At 43.1% G+C, this 22,494-nt stretch overlaps 1 protein-coding gene across 1 annotated transcript; it reads right to left on the bottom strand.

Annotated features, from left to right (window-relative positions):
* Positions 1-514: 514 nt before the first annotated feature.
* On the bottom strand, positions 515-22,157 carry LOC135262846 (leucine-rich repeat transmembrane protein FLRT1-like). Its single transcript, XM_064350154.1, has 3 exons — positions 21,561-22,157; positions 8,670-9,344; positions 515-3,248 (listed from the first exon to the last, which is right to left on the bottom strand). The coding sequence occupies exon 3, from the start codon at positions 3,081-3,083 to the stop codon at positions 981-983; it is 2,103 nt and encodes a 700-aa protein (XP_064206224.1). The 5' UTR covers positions 3,084-3,248; positions 8,670-9,344; positions 21,561-22,157; the 3' UTR covers positions 515-980.
* Positions 22,158-22,494: the final 337 nt, after the last annotated feature.

Raw genomic sequence — 22,494 nt, 5'->3', positions numbered from 1 at the left:
AAATTCTGAATACTCAGCTTAATGTCAGTTGTAAATCAGTTTCTCAGCAAAAACGGGGCTGCCTACTTAACATGCAGTTTTTCGGGGTAGTAAGTTCCACTTCAAAGAATGAAACATTGGCATGTCCCCTCCCCTATGACTTGCACAAACACGCTTGTGTGCACACACGCACACCCACACACACACACACACACACACACACACACACATACACACACACAAGCACAACCACGTCCTTCCTTTCTCCTGGTTTGGGACCCTTTGTCAACACAATTGTCACCATCATATTAGCAATGACATAGCAAATCATGACTACGAGCAAAGCCAGTGAAGAGTACAGTGTGCTGGAATGTTCCCCTAACCCTAACCCTAACCCTATCTGTTTGTACTTATGGTCCTTCTATGCAGTGTCCTGTGCTCATGACCAAGAGGACACAGTGTGTGGTTTTAACTTCCTCTGTGTCTGTGTCATGTAACAGTAAGGGTATGCGGGGGGGATGGGGGGGATGGGGGGGATGGGGGGGGGTGGGGGGGGCATTGGCTTGAATCATGCTGTTTTACCTTCGAGTCACTTACTTGAGTCAATCACTTCAGCTGCTACAGTAAGAATACAACCATATAAATGTACTACATAATGTAAAATATGGAAAACTGCAAGTAAATACATGCTTGATTTTTCTCTCTTTTTTTGCCTGACCAGTTTCCGTGAGGGAAAGGTACATTACAAAGGTACACGCTGTTCATCGCTGCAGGAAAATAGTGGTGTTGCCAATATGTCACCTGAAGAGGTATATTTACCAAGACTTCAGTTAAGTAATGCTACGATTTCTAAGGGCATAGCTGCCCTTCACATGTCTCTTAACAGTAAATAATGGGATTAGTCAGAACGATAACCAATAGGCACAAAGGGGTGCTTCAGAGACCAGTCTGAGAGTCTCAGCTCTGGATCAAGACTATATATAACAGCACAGAGAGGTCTATCACGTGTATGAGTAGTCTGTATCTGGGATTCCTCCTCCTCTGTATCCACGGTTAGTGCCATACCTAGTGCTCGCCACAGGCTGGGTGTTTTTGTAAAGGCTAGTACCATTGGAAGGGAAGATAGTGTGGATGATGTAATCTTCCCTTAGGGGCTTGGCATGCATCTGCTCCCGGGCAGCCATGGGCGTCATCTGGAAGCCAGGTCCCCGGATCTCCAAGATGGAGGTGTCCTTCTTGGTGCCTGACTCGACGTAGTCGTCGCAGTGTTTGCTGTGGCGCGAGCCGCTTCGCCCGTAGCCAGAGTGCTCGCGGGCAGAGAGGCGTCGAGTCCGGTGCCCGCACCAGCAGAAGACCGCGAAAATCAGAGCGAGGGAGACGAGGGCCGTCGCCCCGCCGACGATCGCCGCCAGGGGAAGGGCGGTCAGCGGCTCAGACCCATCCCCCTCCTCCCGATCCGAACCGGGCTGGCCGGGGTCCGAGGTCTCGGTCCTGGCGCACACCGGGCTCTCGGCCGCGTCCGCCCCGTCCGCCGCGAGCGCGCTCTTCCCGCCGGAGCCGGCGAGCTGGGGCGCCATGCAGATGATGTAGATGGAGCGCGGGTGCAGCGCGGTCAGCAGGTACTCCCGCCGGTCGCCCGGCACCAGCGTCTCCGTGATGGAGCCCGTGGCCATGTTGCTGCCCAGGCGGAGCCAGCTGAGGCGGAAGGAGGGCGTGGGCTGCGGGACGCGCCACGTGACGTGGACGGAGTCGGCCGTGAGGGCCTTCACGCTGAGCGCCAGCGTCTCGGTCGCGGTGCTGCTGCCCAGCGGGTAGTCCAGGCTGGAGTCTGGGAAGCGCAGGCCGGGTCGCTTGGACCTGAGAGTGAAGAGCGAGCCCTGCGGGGAGGAGAGGGTGGAGGAGGCGGCAGCGGCCAGCCCGCCGTCCCCCCTGTCTCTGCCGCCGCCCGCTCCGCCGCCCACAGCCCCGCCCGCGCCCCCGCCGCTGTCGCACTCCTCCATTTGGTCGGCCAGGTCCCTCAGGGCCATGCCCCGCACCCTCTCGGGGCCCTGGCAGGTGAGGCCGCGCACGGTGATGGCGGTGCCCCGGGCGCGCAGCCAGTCGTGCAGCCAGCGCAGGTTGCAGCCGCAGTACCAGGGGTTCCCCCGCACCAGCAGCTGCGACAGGCTGTCCAGGTCCCGGAACAGGCCCCGGGGCAGGGTGGTCAGGTTGTTGCCCGACAGGTCCAGCCTCTGCAGCTGACGCATCCGGTCCAGGGAGCCCCGCGGCATGTGGGCCAGCGCGTTGTCCTGCAGGTAGAGCCGCTGCAGGTGGGCGGCGGGCAGGTTGAGCGGGGGCGTCAGCAGGGAGTTGCGCACCAGCGACAGCTCCGTCAGGTTGGACAGGCGGGAGAAGGTGTCGTCCGCGATGCGCTGGTTGGCCAACAGGTTGCCGTCCAGGACGAGCCGGCGGAGGGAGGACAGCCCGCGGAAGGCGTGGGTGGGGATGGTGGAGATGCGGTTGTCCTCCAGGCGCAGCTCCTCCAGGGAGGACGGCAGGCCGGACGGGATGCTGGACAGGTGGTTCCGCGAGAGGAAGAGCAGGCGGAGGCGCGGGTTGCCGGCGAAGGCCTGGTCCCCGATCCCCACGGTGGAGACGGAGTTGTCGTCCAGGTGCAGCTTCTCCAGCAGGGGCAGGCGGCCCAGCGCGGGGCGCGGCAGGGTGTGGATGTTGTTGTCCTGCAGGTGGAGCTCTCGCAGCGAGGGCGGCAGGTGGAGGGGGAAGTCGTCCAGCTCGTTGTCGTACAGGTACACCACGTGGACGGCCATGTGGAGCTCCAGGGAGGTGGGCAGCCCGGCGTTGTCGATGCGGTTGTTCTGCAGGTAGAGCACGGTGGCGGTGAAAGGCAGCGGCGGGATGGCGCTCAGCCCGCGGTCGTTGCAGTAGATGAAATCCTCGTCGCACCGGCACACTGACGGACACACCACCTCCCCGTCGCCCTCCCCTCCCAGGGTGGCCACGGCAGCGGCGGCTGCGGAGAACTCCAGCACTTCGGCCAGCAGCGTCAGGCACAGAAGCAGCAGAAAGAGCCAATCCCGGAGCTCCGCCACTCCTTCGGGAGCCATTTTGATTTCAGAGATCTGCTCCAGTCCCTTTGTAAAAAAAAAAAAATGACTCCACCCCTCTTTTTCGGGCAAGGATGGAGTAGTTCAAAGCTTGGCTGTGTACGTACTCCTGTCCAATCAGCTGAAGTCTGGAGATCTGTGCAGTCTTCTCAGTCTCCTAACTCCCTGTTGGAAAGAAGACAGAAGAATATGAACAAGCAAACAAGCACAATGGATCCCTTGGGTTATATGGTATGAACTGTGTAATGACAGATCTTATTCAATATACTTTATGTATTCATTCCTCTGAAAAAAAGTTTTAATTGTTTTTATTCAAATGAGCTGTGTTTTTAAACTAGCCATACCCCCCAATGGAACATTTCAGACGAGCGGTTGTGCTGTGTACAACCGCTTAGGTCCCTTAAATGTAATCACCAAACAATGGACTTCAAGCATTTGCATTAATTATGCGGTTTCATCAGTTCTAGATTATGGCATTAAAAGTTTTGAAACACTGCTCTCGCAGACACAGACTTTAGCATTATTACTTCTCTACAATGCTGAAGCAATGTAATTGTGTTGCTACCTTGCTGCATAACAGACAATAACAATGTTATGGATTAGCTGCAATACATGAGGATTAACTCTATGCTGCAGTGCAGTGCAGGCCAACTGCAGCTGTTATTTATATTCTGGTCTCATGTCTTAATTATTTTTCCTAATTGCTTATTCAGAGTCAAGCAAACAACTATCCTAATCCACTCACTCAAGGTGCAGTATTTATGAAAATGCTTTTAGAAACTATAATCAGAGAGTCAACAAACCAAAGGTGCCTAAAATTACTACTAAATATATGTAAATATATACAAATGCAGCAATCTTCAACGTGTAGAAAGATAATATATGCATAAATGTCTGGCACCAAGCCACAGTAGCTTATTTATTCTTTGAGACATGGAGGCAGTATATATATTTTTTAAAATACCGATGTGCACTGTCTACGATGAATATTCTTCAAAAATAAGAACTAATTGGAAATAATAAATCACGGACTGTGTAATATGCTACATTCATGCCAACCTATAACTATGCAAGCTTAAATTTTGGCACAAATTGCAATTGAAGTTTGTCTGTATGCTACTGTACTTGTGAAAAATACAAATTTTTGCAGGCAGGCTAATTTCATATTACAGCTTGTCACTGGGTGAGGCATACTGAATACATGTCTGAGATGGAACAGCTGAACATGCATTGGTAAAAAAAACAGTATTATTTGGGTACTTCCTTTCAAGAGACAGATTGAGAGAGCAAGAAGTGGAGGGAGAGTAAGAAGGAGAGAGAGAACATGAAGTGATAGAGGGGGTGTTGGATATCTAAGGTTCTGTACATAGGCTATGACTGTACATAGGCTACAGCGTCATACACGTCTGTGCATGTGGGTTTGTCTTTGTGTAGGTGAAGGTGCTTCTACATTCACTGGATGCGGTAATAACTGGGGACAATGTGTTTGGATCACCGAGGACTGGTTCAGCTGGCCAATGCAGACACTTGGGCGCCCCAGACGGCACACAGTATGTAAAGTAGCTGTATACTTTGCACTGCAGCAATGCCAATAATGGATTTGATTGGGCCAAGAGAGGACAGGGAAGGGCAGTGTCAATTTACACTGAAAAACAAAGATAGGGACAGAGAGAAAAAGAGGGACAGAGAAGCAGAGAAAGAAACAAAGGAAAGGCATAGAGACAGAGAAAAAGAGAGGGAGAGTGAGAAAGAGAGACTTTTCAAACTACATTTCATTCAACATCACTTCAAAAAAAGAAAAGAAAAAGAAACAAACATGAAAAAATAAAAACTGATCCTCAAATATTAATAAGCAATTATCCTTCTTCTACTGAACACAAGCAAGATTGTAAGCACCATCTAGGTATAAATTGCTTGAAATTATTGAATAACAATAATAAAAAGGATACTTAAGTGTATTAAAATACTATACAAAAATATTTCAAGTGAACTCTAATTTCTACTTAGTTTCTCTATTTCATTTGAAGTATGCTTAAAATGTACATTTTAAAAGTACTGTATACTTTCAAATATATATATATATGATGAAGTTGTATATCAGTGTACTTCAAATAAGCATACTAAATCACACATAATTTCAGTGGTATTTTAGTGTCCTTCTAAAAAGTATACTGTGGTTTCATTTGTACTTTAGTGCACTTCAAATAAGTACACTAAATTGCATATACTTATAGCGGTGCTTATATAAAATATACCTTATTTTAATCTCTAGACAGCATACTTCTAGTATTATTTCTTAAACTTCACGTAAAACTAAACATGCATTGTAGTATACTTATGAAAAGTGCACTTAATTTTAATCCTGGTAAATTATACCTTCTGAAATTATACTGTACTTTAAATATAATTTTATTTAATCATATTTAAATATACTTTTGAAAAGGATACCAAATTACACTTACAATTAATGAAATTTAAGTATGGTTTCAGCAGATTAATTAGCCCTTTGTTTCCATCCCTGGAAAGTGAACTACTATCGCACTTTTCTAACACCTATTCAGGCTAAAGGCTATCCACTTTTTTCCTTTTAAGTATATGTTTATGAGTATAAGCATATTCTTTCAGTTATTCATTTGAGCAGAATAAAGTTAGGTGTTTTTCCTATATGAAGTGTATTTGTAAAAAAAAAAAAAAAAAACAACAGAGCAGAAAATGAAGTATGATATATCAGAAGGACATGGCATGCTGGTGCAGTGGGCAATCACCACAAACCTGAACAGGGATAAGTGGGTTAGATATTGGAAGGATTTATATTTTACTTAATATAGTATCTGTGTTATGATTGCTGGCTTTGTACTTCAAATGCACTTCTAACATATAGTATAGATTGTGATATTACTACACTATAAATATCCTTCTATACTACCATCAAATAACATTGCATGCTATTTAAAGTATATTTCGAACAAAATAGTGATCAATTTAAACCCAGGGAACTGCCAAAACCTAAAAATCACCCTTTAAATGAGTACTTAAAGTTTGTGAAAAATGTCCCAATTTAGTGGACTCAGTGCAAGTACAACTAAGTACACTAGTTGCAGATTTATACAAACTTTAGTGTATTTACTACACTTAAAATGCAGCCAATTTAATTTTTACAGTTAGTACATAATTAGTATATATGCATTTAAAGTATATTTAGTACATTTTTAAAAAGTATACTTTAAGTATGATATTTTGTTCACTTGGGAATGCTTGAGCTAATCAGGAAACACAAGCACGACATCAGCTGGGCTGGTGTTTCCCATATGGTGTTTTCTTGTGCTCAAAATCGTCACTTTCGCTTGCCCAACCACAAACTTCACCAGATCTGCTCTAGCATGTGCTAATGTGGGCTAGAGCTAGAGAGAGAGAGAGAGAGAGAGAGAGAGAGGAAGAAATATCTCTGTTTCATAAGATGTATATATTGCAATATCTATTGCATTGCAATTACATTTGATTCCAACCTATATCAGAAAAGAAATTTTGGAGAAAAAAACATGTGGACCTGTTCATTGTTCTACCCATTTAACTTCAGACCAAATTTAACTGATAGAAAATATACACTACTGGAGGAGAGATGAAAGATGGAATTCAACACTAGTAAAAGTAAATAACCCTTCTAAAACTGCAGAGCAATTTACAAAAGTTCCAGAATGTACATTAAGCATGTGTCTACTGTTATTTACATGTATGTCTGTGTACACTTAGCCAGCTACCACCACTGATGGTTCAGGTATTCTGATTCTGTGATGTACTGCGCCTTGAAACATTTTGAAGGAACTAAGCAGAATTTAGAAATTAGCTTCACAAATCAAAATGATTGTTCAAAGGATACATATCCTCTTTGGTCTCACTGAGCCAGCTTCAATCATCACATTTCATGCTCAGCTGCATCAAGAATTATGATAATCCGTGAAAAGATATACACTGATTAATTAATGCTAATTTGTATCGGACATTCAATAACGGTGTAATAAAGTCTATCCCCACTCGCAAACTCTTGTCCTTTTTACACAGCAGAAATCACCACAAAAGACATTTCCGTGCATATACTGTGCCTCATATATATATATATATATATATATATATATATATATATATATATATATATAGATGTGTGTGTGTGTGTGACTACATGAACATAAATGTGCTATATTTCACTGCCTTTTTAATTAGTGCTTTGGCTGAACTGCTCACAGAACATGCAGATAATTAGTGTTGCTGGGATCGACCACTCTGCATCATTCTCTGCAATGCACAGTGAGCTCAGTAAATGCTCATCTATTTCACAAAATGAAACTTTATCAACGATCAAATTCCATCTGAGCAGCTGCACGCAGTCCATGTGGAAGCACATTTACCGAAGTGGAAAATCGCTTCAGCCAATCGCTGTAATGAATTAAAAGCATACAATATGAAATAATGCCAACACAAATTGCCCTGATCATGATATTAAGATAAAATGGAGGTTCGTTCGGCAAATGCTTTTTTCAATGGATTAGCATAAATGGATCGGGCTTTGACCATGTTTCTCAGCTTCTGCCTGTGTTGATTGGTGGAAACAAACTGCTATCATGTGATATCTGACCAGCCACTAACCTGAGCTCTGTCTAAAAATGCATTTTGGTCCTTTGTCATATACAGTCAGCACTCATCATACCTTGTTTGACCAGGCACACTTGAAAAAAAAACAAACAAAAAAAAAACAAACAGAACACATTTTGCGATGTGTGAATGTGGAAAAAGAGAGCCGTGTTGTCGCTCTGAATCGAGCACACTCACTAGCTCGCTTTCTCTCTCTCTCTCTCCTTCTTTCTCTCGCTCATGCGTGTGCCCATGCATTCTCTTCCCATTCTGTACATGCCCTGCATGAATAAAGAGGCTGCCGAATCACAATTCCCCTCCGCCTCTCGCACAGGGTCCTTAAATCCTGTGTTTCATCACCATTCCCTCTTTCAAAGGCCTCTCTCTCTCCCTTCGTGTGCATATATTTATCTACATTCTGCCATTTAGGGCTTTCGCACTCTTCCTTTACTACATCTGTTCCTTTCATTCCCTCCTTTTCTCATTCTCTTTCTTCCAGTTCACAACTGTTCTTTTCAATATTCCTGTACACTGTACACCCTATCCCTCTGGTGCATATACCGGCTCTTTGTTCTAGTCTTCAGTTAAGCAGTCCTTAAATCCCATTTTAAGCATTTTAAGCCATCCTCTTTTCCAGCTCGGCAGAAAAAACTATTCTGAAATGCAATGCACTTATTTACTTAAAACAAATAATAATAATTATAATAATAATAACAACAACAACAACATTGGTGATGAGAAGAAAAAGAAGAAGAAGAAATTACCAAACACAAATTAATTAAGAATCCATGTCCCCTCGATTCATAATCAAAAGAAGAACAACATGTTTACTATTATAATATACACGCATTAATAGACATTTTGTTTCTGCATTACCGTAAAACTGAAATTCTGAGCATTGGTCTTCTGTAGTGCCCCTCTGTCAGGTGAAATCACTGAAGTCAGCTAATGCACCCTTACCTCCAAACACTGCTTGAAGACCGGAAGGGGTTGGTCCTCTAGCCCTGTGTACTATGTGTCCGGTTGCTGAATTTAACACAACAGTGGTGTGATGAAAAGCTATCTTCAGCAATCCATAGGGTGGTAAAACCTTCCTGGGATTGTCTTCAGATTCAGTGCCCAGTGATGTCCTCTCCTCCGTAGACTAAGATGCTTGGCTGGGACCACCATAGTGAAAGACAGGACTTCTGTTCAATCCTTCCCAGAGCAACCATTCTTGATCCCGCTGTGTCTGTTTAGGCCTACTGGCTGATCCAGTCACCTACATGCTAGTCATTGCCATCCCCCTCCAGCTAGTCAGTTAAAGGATGAGGCTGAATTTCAATCCAGTTTGTTAATACGTTTTCAAGTATGGAGCAATTCAACAGTAGGTTGCGCAAGGTCATAAATGTGTTCTGAGGAAACCTGATCATAGACAGAAAGTGATTGTTTTTGGCGTCCATAAACGGTACCCTACTGAAGTTGTAAGTAAATAATGCTCTTAGTCCATTTTATTCTCTGCCCATTCTTCTGTCTTTGGTGTTTTGTTCAGGCTTGTTAAATTTTTGCTTCTTTTTATTCTGCTGAGAAGTTCACAGCACCAAAGCTGAATCCTGGTTTCTGTGTGTACCTCACGGTAGGAACATCAGCATCACCCTGAAAAGGCAAAGTCTTTATTAATCAAATCTCACAGTACAGGTGAAAAGAAAGGGGGGATAACAAACATTACATTAAAAACATAAAGCAAAATCATAATTTTTGCCATCCAGGCAATGATGTTTTACTGTACCTCAAGTATAGTATTTTCTCCTCAAACATACTCAGTTCATTTATCATATTATATTACTCTAACCATCCTCACTGACCTGTCTCCATGCACTGTTATAATTCTTTTGAAGTTGAATTATGAATCTGATTACTTTTCTGATTATACACTCCCTGATAAGTACAGATTTAGAGATAATAACACACTTGGGAATAGATGCAAAGAATTTCAATAATGAAGTACATTTATTTAAATGTGAAAAATAAATAAATAAATGAATAAACCATGACCAAGCAAACACTCAAAAGCTGCGTCCTTGCCTCCATGTCAATCAATGTGTCAGTCATATCTTTTGTTGCACTTTGATATAGTCAAGTAAAATCCTCTACACTCTCATCCACAGGGAAAACCAGGCTTAATGTAGAACACGAGACAAGACAATGCATGAAATGGAGACAGACTGAAAGCGTGTCTGTGTGTGTGTGTCTGCGAGAGAGAAAGAGAGAGAGAGAGAAAAGTCCCTTTCACTCTCCAGTTTGTTCAGCTTGCTGTCATTTTTATGTTTCTGTTTATGCTTATACTGTCCGTGTGTCCTGCAGACATCTGTCATTCCTTTATTTTCTTTCTCTCCCCATGGCTCTCGGTCCTGCCAAACAGCTTTTTACTAGAACCATTCAACTGAGATCCAAGCAAGGTGCCTGTGTCAATACGGCTGTGTTTTGGATTTTGCGTGCATGTGCGTGTGCGAGGGTGAGAAAGAAAGTGAGAATGTGTCAGTGTGTGACTTCCTCTGTCTGGCATACTATTTAACAACTCAATACACGTAGCCACCTCATTTTTTCCTTTCAATTTATCATTTAGGAAGAGAGAAAGGCTGGGAGAGAAGGGGAGAGAAGTGAGGGAGGGTTATGAACTCATCGGCATATAATTTGGAGGCAGAAATGACTGTCAGACTGAGCAAGATTTAAATGAGGCAGTTTAACATACCGGTCAGTCACTGATAAACTGTGCTCGTGTGTGTGCCTGCATGTGTTTATATGCTTCTGTGCGTATAAAAGCAGCAGTCAAGCACTGAATGACCCCACCAACTGGAACTCTCTCTCTTTCTCTTCCCTTCTCTCTCTCTACCTCTCTCTATCACCCCTTCTGACTTCTACTCCTTTTTAAACAGTCCAGGAAGGTGCAACAGAGTTGCCAAGATGAAAATGTTTCATGTATGGCTGTGCGTATGGATCAGTACTGGATTAAATGTTGGAGGCATTGCTGATGACATTTGTATGATCAGGAAAAACTATAAAAAAGATTTGTTGAAATAATTGTATGAACAAACTTTGGGTTATCGATACACATTTCATTTATAGGGGCCAAGTGTCTACATACCTTAGGGTGGAGTTTGAGTACCACAAAATAATGAGTGATGAGGCAACATTAACAGGAATGGTGTGTACTGAGAGAGGATTTGTGGCAGATGACGAAGAGAGGAAGACATGCTTGGATTGAGTGGTGTTTAGTATTTTTTGTTGGCTTTTGGCTTTTTTTATTTTAGTCTGTTTGAGTCTGTGAGTGGAGGGTCTGGAACAGGACTGGGGGTTATTAGGATGGGTACATCATGGTCTGGTTTTATGGAACTGTGGAGGCTTTGCATGTTTAGTAAAGGAAAGTCTCACTCAAAAAAAAAATTAAAAATTCACTCCCTTTCTCTCACCTTCTTTCTCTTTCCCCTCTCTTTCTCTCTCTCTGGGCAATCATGGGTCATGGATCAGATGTTTGATCAGATACTGAGTAAATTGACTTGATTTGATTTTGATCAAAATGAAGTGAAAATGACTGCCATGGCAGATATGCTCAGAACACTGTTCTCGGTTTTTAGTACTGTGTTACACATTTGTTTGTCCTCAGTACAGAGCAACAGTCCTACTTTAGCCCAGTGATATAAAAGCAGCCTACTGAATTACAGCTGAGCAAGAAGGCTGTCTGATGGAGTATTCATTAAGGCTTATAATGGACCCGTACGCCCAAATGTGTGCACTCTAAACTGTACTTCTGTGACACTCAAGGGACGAAAATGAGCCTATTATCAGAATTCTTTAACATTCAAAGGTGCTGTGCAGTATTTGCTATGCTCATATCTTCGTCATGTTGACACTACAGCCCTATTAAATAAGATTTGACTTGGAAATAACTGCCAGAAGTATCATGCTGTGCATTACAACAGCCTGTCTGGGAGACTGCCGCTATGATTTGATATTGATTAGCTACAGTAATCAGCATGGAAGCAGTCACTGGATGGGGCTCAGAAGACATACGCGCAGAGATACAGGACGATGTGACTGGACTCTCAACACAGCTGCACATAGCGCCCATTCACGGAGAGGGCCACGGACAGAGAAGGTATGAAACGTAAAGGGCCAGAGGGAGGGATGAGAAGACAGAAGGACACGTAGGGAAGAGTGAAAAATTAAGGAAGAAAAATGTGAGAGAAGGATTCTTCTCTTCCCCTTTTTCCCAGATATTTTTTCTCTCTCTCTAACTCCTCCATTAAGTGTAACAGTCCAATCAAGAATTCTTTTAGGGTAGTTGATTAAAAGAATCCCATATGCAGTGTGTGACGCTCAATTTACTTTCTTCCGCTCATTTTCTCTCTGTCTCCCTCTCTCCCTCCCTTTCTTTCTCTGAAAAATGACACCAGGCTAGCAGAAGGACATTTGATATGACCAGATTATATCTTGTGTTTGCTTTTTAAAGGTGAACAAACAACACTGAAATGTTCGCGGGGAAAAAGGCAATAGACGGTGTAATTTACAATACACATGCGAAGCGGGTGTGGGTGTTGACCTAGCAGAGGTGAAGGTGCAATTAGAAATAAACGTTCTAACAAGGAGTCCCAGGGTTTCGATGTTGCCTGGATTCTGCTCTTTATTTACATTTTCAAATAAAGGGTTCTCAAATGTCAGTCACCCTTATCCCCCCCCCCAGCCTATTTAAAGTCAGTGGCTTTATATCCTTTTCACTTCAAGATTTCATTCAGCATCTCTCCATCCATCTCTTCTCTTTCCCTATCAGTTCTCCGTAGCTTTCAATTTTCGATCAGTCGTGCAGTGTCCTCTGCCTTTTTCTTCCCCAGCATTGAGGCGGATGAGTTCAGACAAGCCTAATTCAGACAGAAGAGCAGGAAGCCGAGCCGGAGAAATGAAAGGCCAGATAAAAGAGGAGGAAGGAATGAAAGACAGGATAGAGATTGAAGTAAAAATGAAGTAAAATGTACCTACTGTATGGGAAAGGGCTAGAGAGAGAGAGCGAAACAGAGAGAATTCAATGTGAGCAAGACAGAATGAATGTGAGAAGGGGGCATGGCCATTTTATGGAAAGAGAGAATGAATGTGGCAGGGGAGAAAGGAGGGATCGAGAAGAGAGCAATGTAAACAGAAAGCCATATGAGGGCTTTTTAAATATTAATTTTGGCTACGGAGCACTAATTAACTGTCCTGGGTACATTATTAGTTGATTAAATGTTTTTATTGGCAGTTAAATGGCTATGTCTACATGCCTGAGAGAGAGGGCGGACATCAGTAAAGCTGTCACAGGCTACAGTTGAGTGCCATAACAGCACTGCAATATATATAACCTACATGCTTTCTCACTGGGGCAAGCACTGTATCATACATCATATACTGGCTACATTTACATGCACAGCAGTACCCCAATTAATGGGAGTAATCAGTTTATGCCAGCATTTAGATTATTAGGTACACGTGGACATAAGTAATGTTCCATAATTGGCCTATGCACAACAGAAATGGTGTATGTGGCAGCCGTGCTTATTTTCATCCGGGATCTTCCGCCTGATGTGTGCATTTGCAAAAAAACAAAAGAAATCAGAGTAAGACACCTACATGCACCAGAACATTTAAAGCACGTGGCTTAATCGAGTTTTGAATATGCCAAATTGACCTTATACCAATAAACTTAATCAGATAAAGGCATTTAAATGACCATTTTAATAATCAGAGTATTGCCATAATCAGGGTAAGAGTATTAGTATGCATGGCCATGTAAATGCATACACAGTTGGTAGCTATGTACTGTATGGACACACACGCAAGTAACACACACACACAAACACACACACATGCACGTACCCACTGCATTGTTCTTTGTATTTTCATTCTGGTGCTTCTAACCTCCCACTCCCCTGCCTCACACCCTCCTCACACCGTCCTTCCGTCAGCCTTTTTCAGACTTGTTCCATTTCCACTCCTCATGCTGTTATTTTCCCCTTTTTCTTCTCTCTCTCTCTCTCTCTCTCTCTCTCTCTCTCTCTCTCTATCTCTCCTGCTTAAACACACATGCACATGGAAACACACATGCATGCATACATTTATATTATGCACACAACAACATGAATGTATGCAAAGGCGCACACACACACACACACACACATACATACACACGCATTCGCACACTCGCGAGCACACGCATTCGGTGTCTCTGCTGCTCCCTGTATCTGTGCTAATGATGCAGTGACTGGAAATAAACAGCCAATTTAAGTGCTGGATACTTCAGTGCGCTTGCTAGCTGCCTCCTGCTCTCACCCCCTCTCCCTCTGCTGTCATAGTCACACATAGGCAACGCATGCCACGGGGACAAGGTCAGTGCACTGAGAGGGAAGGAGACGCAGGGGGAAAATGGAGAAAGAGGAAATTGCAAAGAGCGTTAGAAAATATCACATCCAACACATACTTCAACTTGCCCGCTCCGAATGAGGCTGTAATACAGTATGTGCTGAGCGGCACATTCACAGAAAGAAGAGCGATTTACGGTGCTTTTCTTAGGTCGTTAATCGATACAGCAAGTGTTTCTGGTCAATTCCCTATTATGGAGCCTCGAACAAATGACATGACAGCTTGAGTCGATTGAGTTAAGAAGAATGAACGTTTACAAATGGCAATTTCCATCTGAAATCACTTCCTTCTCCGAGAGACAGAGCTGCACGTTTGAGCCATTCAGTTCAGTGAGCAGCACTGCCGGTCTCCTCAAGTCAGAAGGAGTGTTCAGTCAAGTCTGAAAAAGAAGCTACCAATAAAGTCTGATCAAATGAACCATATCTGGTCTTCTGAAGTGTCAAGGGGGCTGGGGAGATTACATCTACAGCTTCTGTTAGAAGTTCAGATCATCTTACAGTACTTCTCTGCAGTGTGTGTGTGTGTGTGTGTGTAGGTGTGTGTGTGTGTGTGTGTGTGTGTGCGCGCATGTGTGTACTGTGTGTCATACTTGTGTTTGCATATGCATGTGTTTCAGTGTGCAGGTGTTCATCTCCATGCATGAATGTACGTGTCTCCCGGTTCGACCACCAAAATTCATCTGTTCTATTCCTTCACAGAACATGAATATTGATATGAAGCTTGCAGCTGCAGCAGACTTAATAATGAATCGGCCCTAATGATTTAATGGGTCTACACGTTGACACCTCCCACAGGCTTTCAAACATCTGAGTCATTTAAAACACACCTTTGGGCCGTCTGGGTAGTGTAGAGGTATAAGCACTCGTCTACCACCGCAGAGACCCGGGTTCAATTCCCGGCAGCGGTACTTCCAACTTGGTCAGACGTTCCTACGAACACAATTGGCTGTGTTTGCGGGCGGGAAGCCGGTGAGGGTATGAGTCCTGATTGTTGCATTAGCGACTGGTTGGTCGGGGCGCCTATTCAGCAGGAATGTGGGAGATAGCGTGAACCTCTGGGGGAGATAGTGTGAGCCTCCCCAGCGTGTTACGCTCTCCCAGTGAAACTCCGCGCTGTCAGGTGAAAAGAAGCGGCTGATGACTCCACTGCATGTGGAGTCAAGAGGAGCCATGTAGCCAGTCTACACCCTCCCCAGACCAACAGAGGATAACGCATCGACCAGGACCGTGGCTGGTCCACACGGGGAATTAGTATAACAACTGAATTGGGGAGAAAATGGGAGAAAATGGCAAAAAAACACACCTTCAAGTGTACGAGAGAGAGATATGAAGAGAAGACTATGTCAAAGGTAGAAAGTTTACCTCCTTTTCTCTGTTGTTTTCTCTCTTTTATTGGTTCTTTGTCGCTCCTCCGTTTTCCCCCCATACCACTTGTTTTCCCCAAATGTGTCACTGTCCTCATCTTCACATGCCCCTTCTTCTTTCCCCAAGCCTCCCATCTCTCACCCCATCCTTTTTACTTCCATGCCCTCATCTTTACACTATCTTGGCCTCTTTCTCCTTCTTCTTTCCTCCTCATCCATTCTCTTCTCCTCCTTTACCTCCCCTTTTCTTCCATTCACCATCCTGTCCTGTACCCTCTCTCTGCCTGCTTTCACTTATTTTCCTTTTTTCTGTCACACCCTCCACAAAATATTGTCTTTACTGTCACTTATTAATGAACCTAATATTATACTAAAACCTGACTACAATGCCACGTCAATTCTGAGGCGTTTACAATAACACAGCAACGTTTTCATTTTTAGTTTACTTATTTAATTAGTTACCCCTTGAGGATAATTTGATTGCGTAGGGCAGGGCTGCCCAACCCTGTTCCAGGAGATCTAACATCAAATTTGGACACAGCTGATTCAACTAACTGGAAGCTCAATGAGATCTCTAGCTGTTGAATGAGGTGTACTTTGTTAGGGTTGGGGGGAAAACCTAAAGGGCAGTAGATCTCCAGGAGCAGGGTTGGGCAGCCCTGGCATAGGGTATGACCAAGATATTGTGTAAAATATACCAACGGTACTCTTAATCTCATAGGTGAAAATTTTTTACATAAATTGCATAGCAAAACTATCAGAGGGCTACTAAACTCAAGCACAGGAATCCGGAACATGCGGTAGAGGTCCCTGTGGTGGAGGCTGTTATGGCATACCAAGGCCGTGGCCCAGGTCTGTGAGGCGTTTGTACGCTGTAATGATGCTCTCCTGCTCCCAGCCTCCGGGTTCTATTTGCACAGGCCGCATCAAATCTCCTTTTCGGTTTCAGTGGGAATTGCGTATCTGAGCTGATCTCATTTTGCTTTGCCTTTTTCTTATTTAATGAAATCCGCTGGTTCAAACTAATTATGTTTGGGCCTCCACAAAGGATCCCATTTAGCATTTTTTGCTTGTCTTTTTTTTTTTACAGTTTGGGTGATTTGGGTAAGATGCCATGATTTCAGTTAGAAGAAGCTAGCGGCAGATGGGTTCCCCCTCTGAGTCAGGTTCCGCTCAAGGTTTCTTCCTATTACCAGCCAGGGAGTATTTCCTTGCCACTGTCGCCCTAGGCGTGCTCTTGGGGGGGTTCAGGCCTGGATCTCTGCTAAGCTGCTTTGTGACAATGGCCTTTGTAAAAAAAGAGCTATAGAAATAAAATTGAGTTGACTTGAATTGAATTGAACAACATACACGTATGGAACTATATCTCATCAGCTCTCTACGGTTCTGTCCAATGGAGGGTGAATGCGCTGTCAAGCACCCATACATTAAGAAAAAATGACTATTTAATCTATGTCAACGTTAAAGCTTGTTCACCATACTGCACTAATGACGTGAGGCAGCCTAAGCACCATATATGAAATGCTCTCACACAGATTGCCACCTCTATATCTCTACTCTCTTCCTCCAACAGTTATGTCTGTGCGTGTCTCCCCCATAACACCCTACCCCATTCCCCCTCTTTAATAGCATTTGTATGTTGTGTGTCAGTTCAATCTCTGGTGTTGCACTAACACCACACTGTACTGCAATAATCTTGGATTGGATGCTGCCATTGCTGCCATAGTTCTGTCTGATGCCAAACTGCATCCAAGTAGAAAACCTCATGCTGAAGGTTGCTCTTGTTTGGCATCTTGAAATATCAAATACTAATTCAAGGGGAACCAAAATCACACATTGAATAAAAAATATATATATACAGGCAGATAGCAATGGATCCCTTGTTTCTTCGTATAGGGAATTTTAGGGAATATTCTTGATGTCAAAATCATTAATTAAATAATTACTTCCTGTTTTTTTTTTTGTTGATAATTCTATACATTTTCTCAAAACACCGGAATTGACCATTGAAACAATGTGCACTAACAGATATTTTATATCTTACCTATCAGATCCATAAAAAAAGTAGACTTTAAAGTGGAATTCCCAAAACCATTAAAAAAAAAAAAACATTTGGATTCACCTTAGTAAACTTCAGTATCAAAAGCCCAAAATGACTGTTTCACTGAAATAGCATATCGATGTGTGTTCAGGAATAAGCCCTTTAAACCCCAGGACCAGAGCTCTTTCATGGAATGCCGCCAGCAGAATACTAATTGATTGTTGTTGAGCGTTATCGGTCCTTCTGACGATAATGAGCTAATTGGATATAGCCTCTTGGGAACAGGTAAAAAAAGAACAAGGATTGGAGACTGCATTCTTTATTTTAGATCGTTGTGGCAGTAATCTGGTTGCCTGGACACTGCTGGGTTGGTCTTGATCTGTGTGGCTAAGTCATAATCCAGTGAGCCATGTAGTCACAGTGACAAAATTTAAGTGCGAAAGTCTAGTTTTTAAATATGGCACTGGATTACAAGTGTACAGACAGTGTCATATTTAAAAACTGACTGAATACATATTTTGGTAAAGCAGTTTGAATGAATATGTGTTTGCGTGTGCTTGTGACTGAGCGTGTCTTTGTCCACTGTAGCTTTGTGTATGTGCATGTGCGTGTAACAGAGAGAGATACCATAATATTGCTACTGTATGAGAGAATGTAGAATGTCTGTCGCTGTTAAATTACAGTCAGTATTTGTATTGGCATGTTCACTGCACCCTACAGGTTGCCAATTGTTTCCTATTGAGAAAGGGGATGGAGAGGAGAGACATTGAGCCAATAGAAGGAGAATGCAGAGTTGCTATTATAAAACACACCAAAGGCCTCCTCCCTCCCTTCTCTCTCTTATCCCTCTTTTTTTGTTCCCCCTCTCTTTCTGATGAAGTCGAATTGCCATGGCCATTCAGAAGAAAGAGGCGGAGAGAAGTGAGAGAGACAGGGAGCAAGTAAGGGAGAGAGGTGCAGACACAGCATCTGCTGAGAGACAGAACACCAACGATTGGGGGAAAAACAGAAAAATTGGGTATAGAAAAGGTCTGCTGAGAAAAAAGGGAGGATGGTAAAAGGTACGGAGAGAGGAATATAAAGGCATGTAAGAGGGATTGAAATAGGGGGGGGGGGGGCAAGGTTTAAGAAATGTTAGACTAAATGCCAGTATTCCAATACCAAGCAGCCCCCTGGTATCATAGCAGTATAGCCTACTGCAGTGTGAGTGTGTCTGCTCTGTCCTTTATTCACATTTCTGCATGGAGTTGCAGTACTGTGTTATAGCAATCTTGCACATCATGAAACAATCACATTTGCATCTGTTTTATGAAATCCGTTTCTAAGAATTAGTATCCTTCAGAATATATCTATTAGCTCTCATAATAGTTTGATTTGTAATAAAGTGATGTGCAGTGTTTCATTTGGAACAGCATTCATTTTTAATTTTATGCGATTAATGTATCAATATTTTCAGGTATTGTAATCTGTGATTGTTTGACACTCCAATTAAAATAGAAGGTCCCGTTATAAAAGATGTTAAAAACCACCTCACTGAAGCTTCTTGTCAGGTAAAGTGCATATTATACGATAACAAACGCTGAGCGAAATTAATTCAAAGCCTACAACCTGACAAAAAGAAACCAATGTTAGACGAACAAACTGTTTAGCAAAATTCCAATGTGCAATTCACATAAAACAGTATTCAAATAATTAGAATAATATCTATATTTTAAATCATTTGCATAAGATCGGAGCACTATATGGCAATGTAACACCTAGTCAATTAGCAATAATCTGGGGCTAAGAAGAGCTAGAGGAGATAGTGTCCCTCACTTCAGCACTCATTTAGCGACTGAGTGAGCAGCTCAGCCAAAATAATGGCAATACCTCCATTATATCACGAGCTGAACAAGAACCCACCAGAGCAGTGGAAGCCACTGAACAGCCTCTTCCCTGGTTTTAATTTGAAAGTCACTCTTAAATGGGGAGTTAATATTCATCCAAAGGATAATCTCATAAAGGTGCCAGTAATACACATGCACACACACCGGCATACACACTGGCGTGCACTCCTAGGCACTGGCACAAAACAAGAGAGGGAGGCAGAGAGAGAAACAGAGAGAGAGAGAGTGCAGGTGAAGGGAATGGGGGAGAGATGGATTGAGATAGCCAACAGGCATGCTGCATGTTTACAGCTAAGAGTAGTCACATCCCAGGAGATTCATGGAAGTTGGTGGGGAGAAGGAAAACATGATTTCAATGTCCTTCTGGGAGGGAAAAAAAAGCAGGGTTAGAAGACAGAAGAGAATGATGATGGGGGATAGGAGGGAAAACATGCTGGACAGAAAGAGATAGATAAAAATAAAGACATGAGGCCAGTCATGTGCACGTGGGGAGGAAGAAATAGATTTGGAAACGGACATTATAACGAATTTTGGAAATATACTCCTGGTAATACCGCAATATTCTGGAGAAAGCTAAATGCATAATGGGTTCATTCACTGTGCTTTGTGATAGTGACCTTCAGTGGCACCCATTCCTGAATGGGGATGACTCATGTTGGTAGGAGATTATCTCCATTTCTCTAGCCCAAAGCATCTCCACAACACACCACCCCCCATCCCTCCCATCCATCCTGAACAGAACAGGGCACTTTAACACAGGGCACTTACACAAATTCTAATGTCAAGCAGAAGCAGTAAGCACCACTTTTTCTTATTTTTAAGAATGTAGAGTTTTACTTGAAACTACAACGATTGGGGGCCTCAGCATGTTTTTACTATACAAGTGTCTAGTTTTCAACAGTGCAGTGATAGGTCACCCTAACCACAAGGCTACTGTGATAGTCGTAAAACTGTAATGTAATGCAGTGCATTGTACTTGACAATGCCACAGTGTGCTGAGTGGGCATGGCCATGCTGCAGAAATGTCACCACAGGAGCCAGTCCAGTTGCAGTGCGACTCTGAGGCAGTGGCCTGCATGAGTGTCAGTTAGTGGACAGCTTGAACAGGAGGAGAGACTACCAGTTTATTTAAAATGTAAACATATATGTTGTATCCCATAACAGTATAATTCATAAAACGCTGAAGCAACTGTTCACTGCCCCTGGTGCAAAGAATGGCCATTTATTCTATCTAATGTGCAGCACTATTGTAGTCTCTTTGCCTCTCTCTCTCTCTCTCTCTCTTTCTGTCACACACACACACATGCACACATCCCCCCTCTCTCTCTCTCTCTCTCTCACACACACACACACAAACAGTCAATGATTCCTAGTCCCTCAGTCCACACCAATTACACATATACACAATCTTCCAATACACACGAATGCAAACGCGCGCACGCACGCACGCACACACACAGTTACAGAGTCAATGATTCCTAGATCCCCCCACCCCAATCGCATGCGAACACACACTCACAATGCGCACATGCAAGCACACACACTAAACAAACATACGACAAACGCACAAACAAACATGCTAAAATATACATTTGCGCAATTATGGTTACAACTCAAGCTCGAAGTGCCTGCACATTCAACCTGTTCCATCATTCATTGACTTGCGTGTTTAAACACTTCGACTCCGAATTTGAACCCCCCCCCACCCCGGCCGTTTTTTTACTCTTCTCTTCTCAAAGCATTACTGGCGGCGACTGAATGAGAACGGAATTACAAGCTGAATACACAAACACACGAACGAAACCATAGCTAAAACATTAACATGTACAGACAGTTAAATAAGCACGACGCGTGTAATTTGTGCGGGCTTGCGTTTTACAATAACCACGCTTCCTTTTACAATAACCAAAAACGATCTTATTCATTTCTTTTGAGAATAATAAAACAAAACATTCTAGTAATAACAATATAAAGCACAAACATTTTCTCGTATCTTTTCTCTCAGTGCATAGCCTAATATGCTATTACAATTAGGGGAGTCAACCTGACCTGACAGAGATTGAAAACAAGGACTTAAAAAATCACAGCTCTCAGAAATTAATTGTACCTCTGAAATTAAACTGAAGTCATCCTACCTTTTTAAAACCGTTGCCTTTTCTATTCCTTTCATCCCGTTTCCGCCTTCGTTTTCCGCCTCGGTCTCTCTCGCTCTCTCCCTCTGTGTTATTTCTCTAAAAATTTCTGTAATCGACAGCTCCCCCCAAATCTGTCATTCAGGGGTGAAGGGGGAGCTAACATCCGCTTTCAATGGTCTGTAATTCCAAATAAAGTCTCCAGCGTTGTTTTGAGCCCGTGTGTCAGTCAGTCATCATGTCAGTCCGTCGTTTGCCCCATACGTTCCTCTCTTCTTCGCTCCCTCCCTCATCGCTCTTTTCAGTGCAAATACGCCCACCGTCGCTAAATTAATACAGGCTGTAATACAATAAACTACATATGTGTTAAACCAGTAAGTCTGTCAGAAAACATCCAATGCCGTATGCGTATTTGGCATTCCGTAAAATATCTCACTGCTTTTTTCCGTTTCTTTTCTCTCTTCAAGTCGTATAATTTATATTCGTATCGCATTACACTTTGTTTTCTCTACAGAGGATAGCAACGGCAATGTTCAATTGTGACTGTTGTGCGGTTTGTGCGTTTGCACTGGTTTGAGATAATAGTGGCAGAGACGAATAAACAAGGGGAAAGAGGATGTGATAAAACGACGCGTAGGCTAATATATTTCAGCCTAGAAGATAAGGATAGAAGCTAAAGAAACGGGAATTTTCAAAGTACAGTCTAAATAGACTTTATTTTTGTAAAAAGATGCATACGTACATATTGCACATGCCTTTACTTACCTACAGTGCAGTCCGTAAGTATTTTGGAAGTGACACAAATTTTGCTGTTTCCGCTCTGTACTCCAGCACATTGGATTCTAAACGAAACAATGAATATGTGGTTAAAGTGCAGACTGTCAGCTTCAGTATGAGGCTGGAGTACTCATTCACTTCCATATCAAGTGATTCCTGT

This window comes from Anguilla rostrata, chromosome 9 (assembly GCF_018555375.3).
Source record: "Anguilla rostrata isolate EN2019 chromosome 9, ASM1855537v3, whole genome shotgun sequence".
Taxonomy (NCBI): Eukaryota; Metazoa; Chordata; class Actinopteri; order Anguilliformes; family Anguillidae; genus Anguilla; species Anguilla rostrata.
Note: the sequence above shows the minus strand (reverse complement) of the source record. Positions and strands in the feature narration are given on the sequence as shown.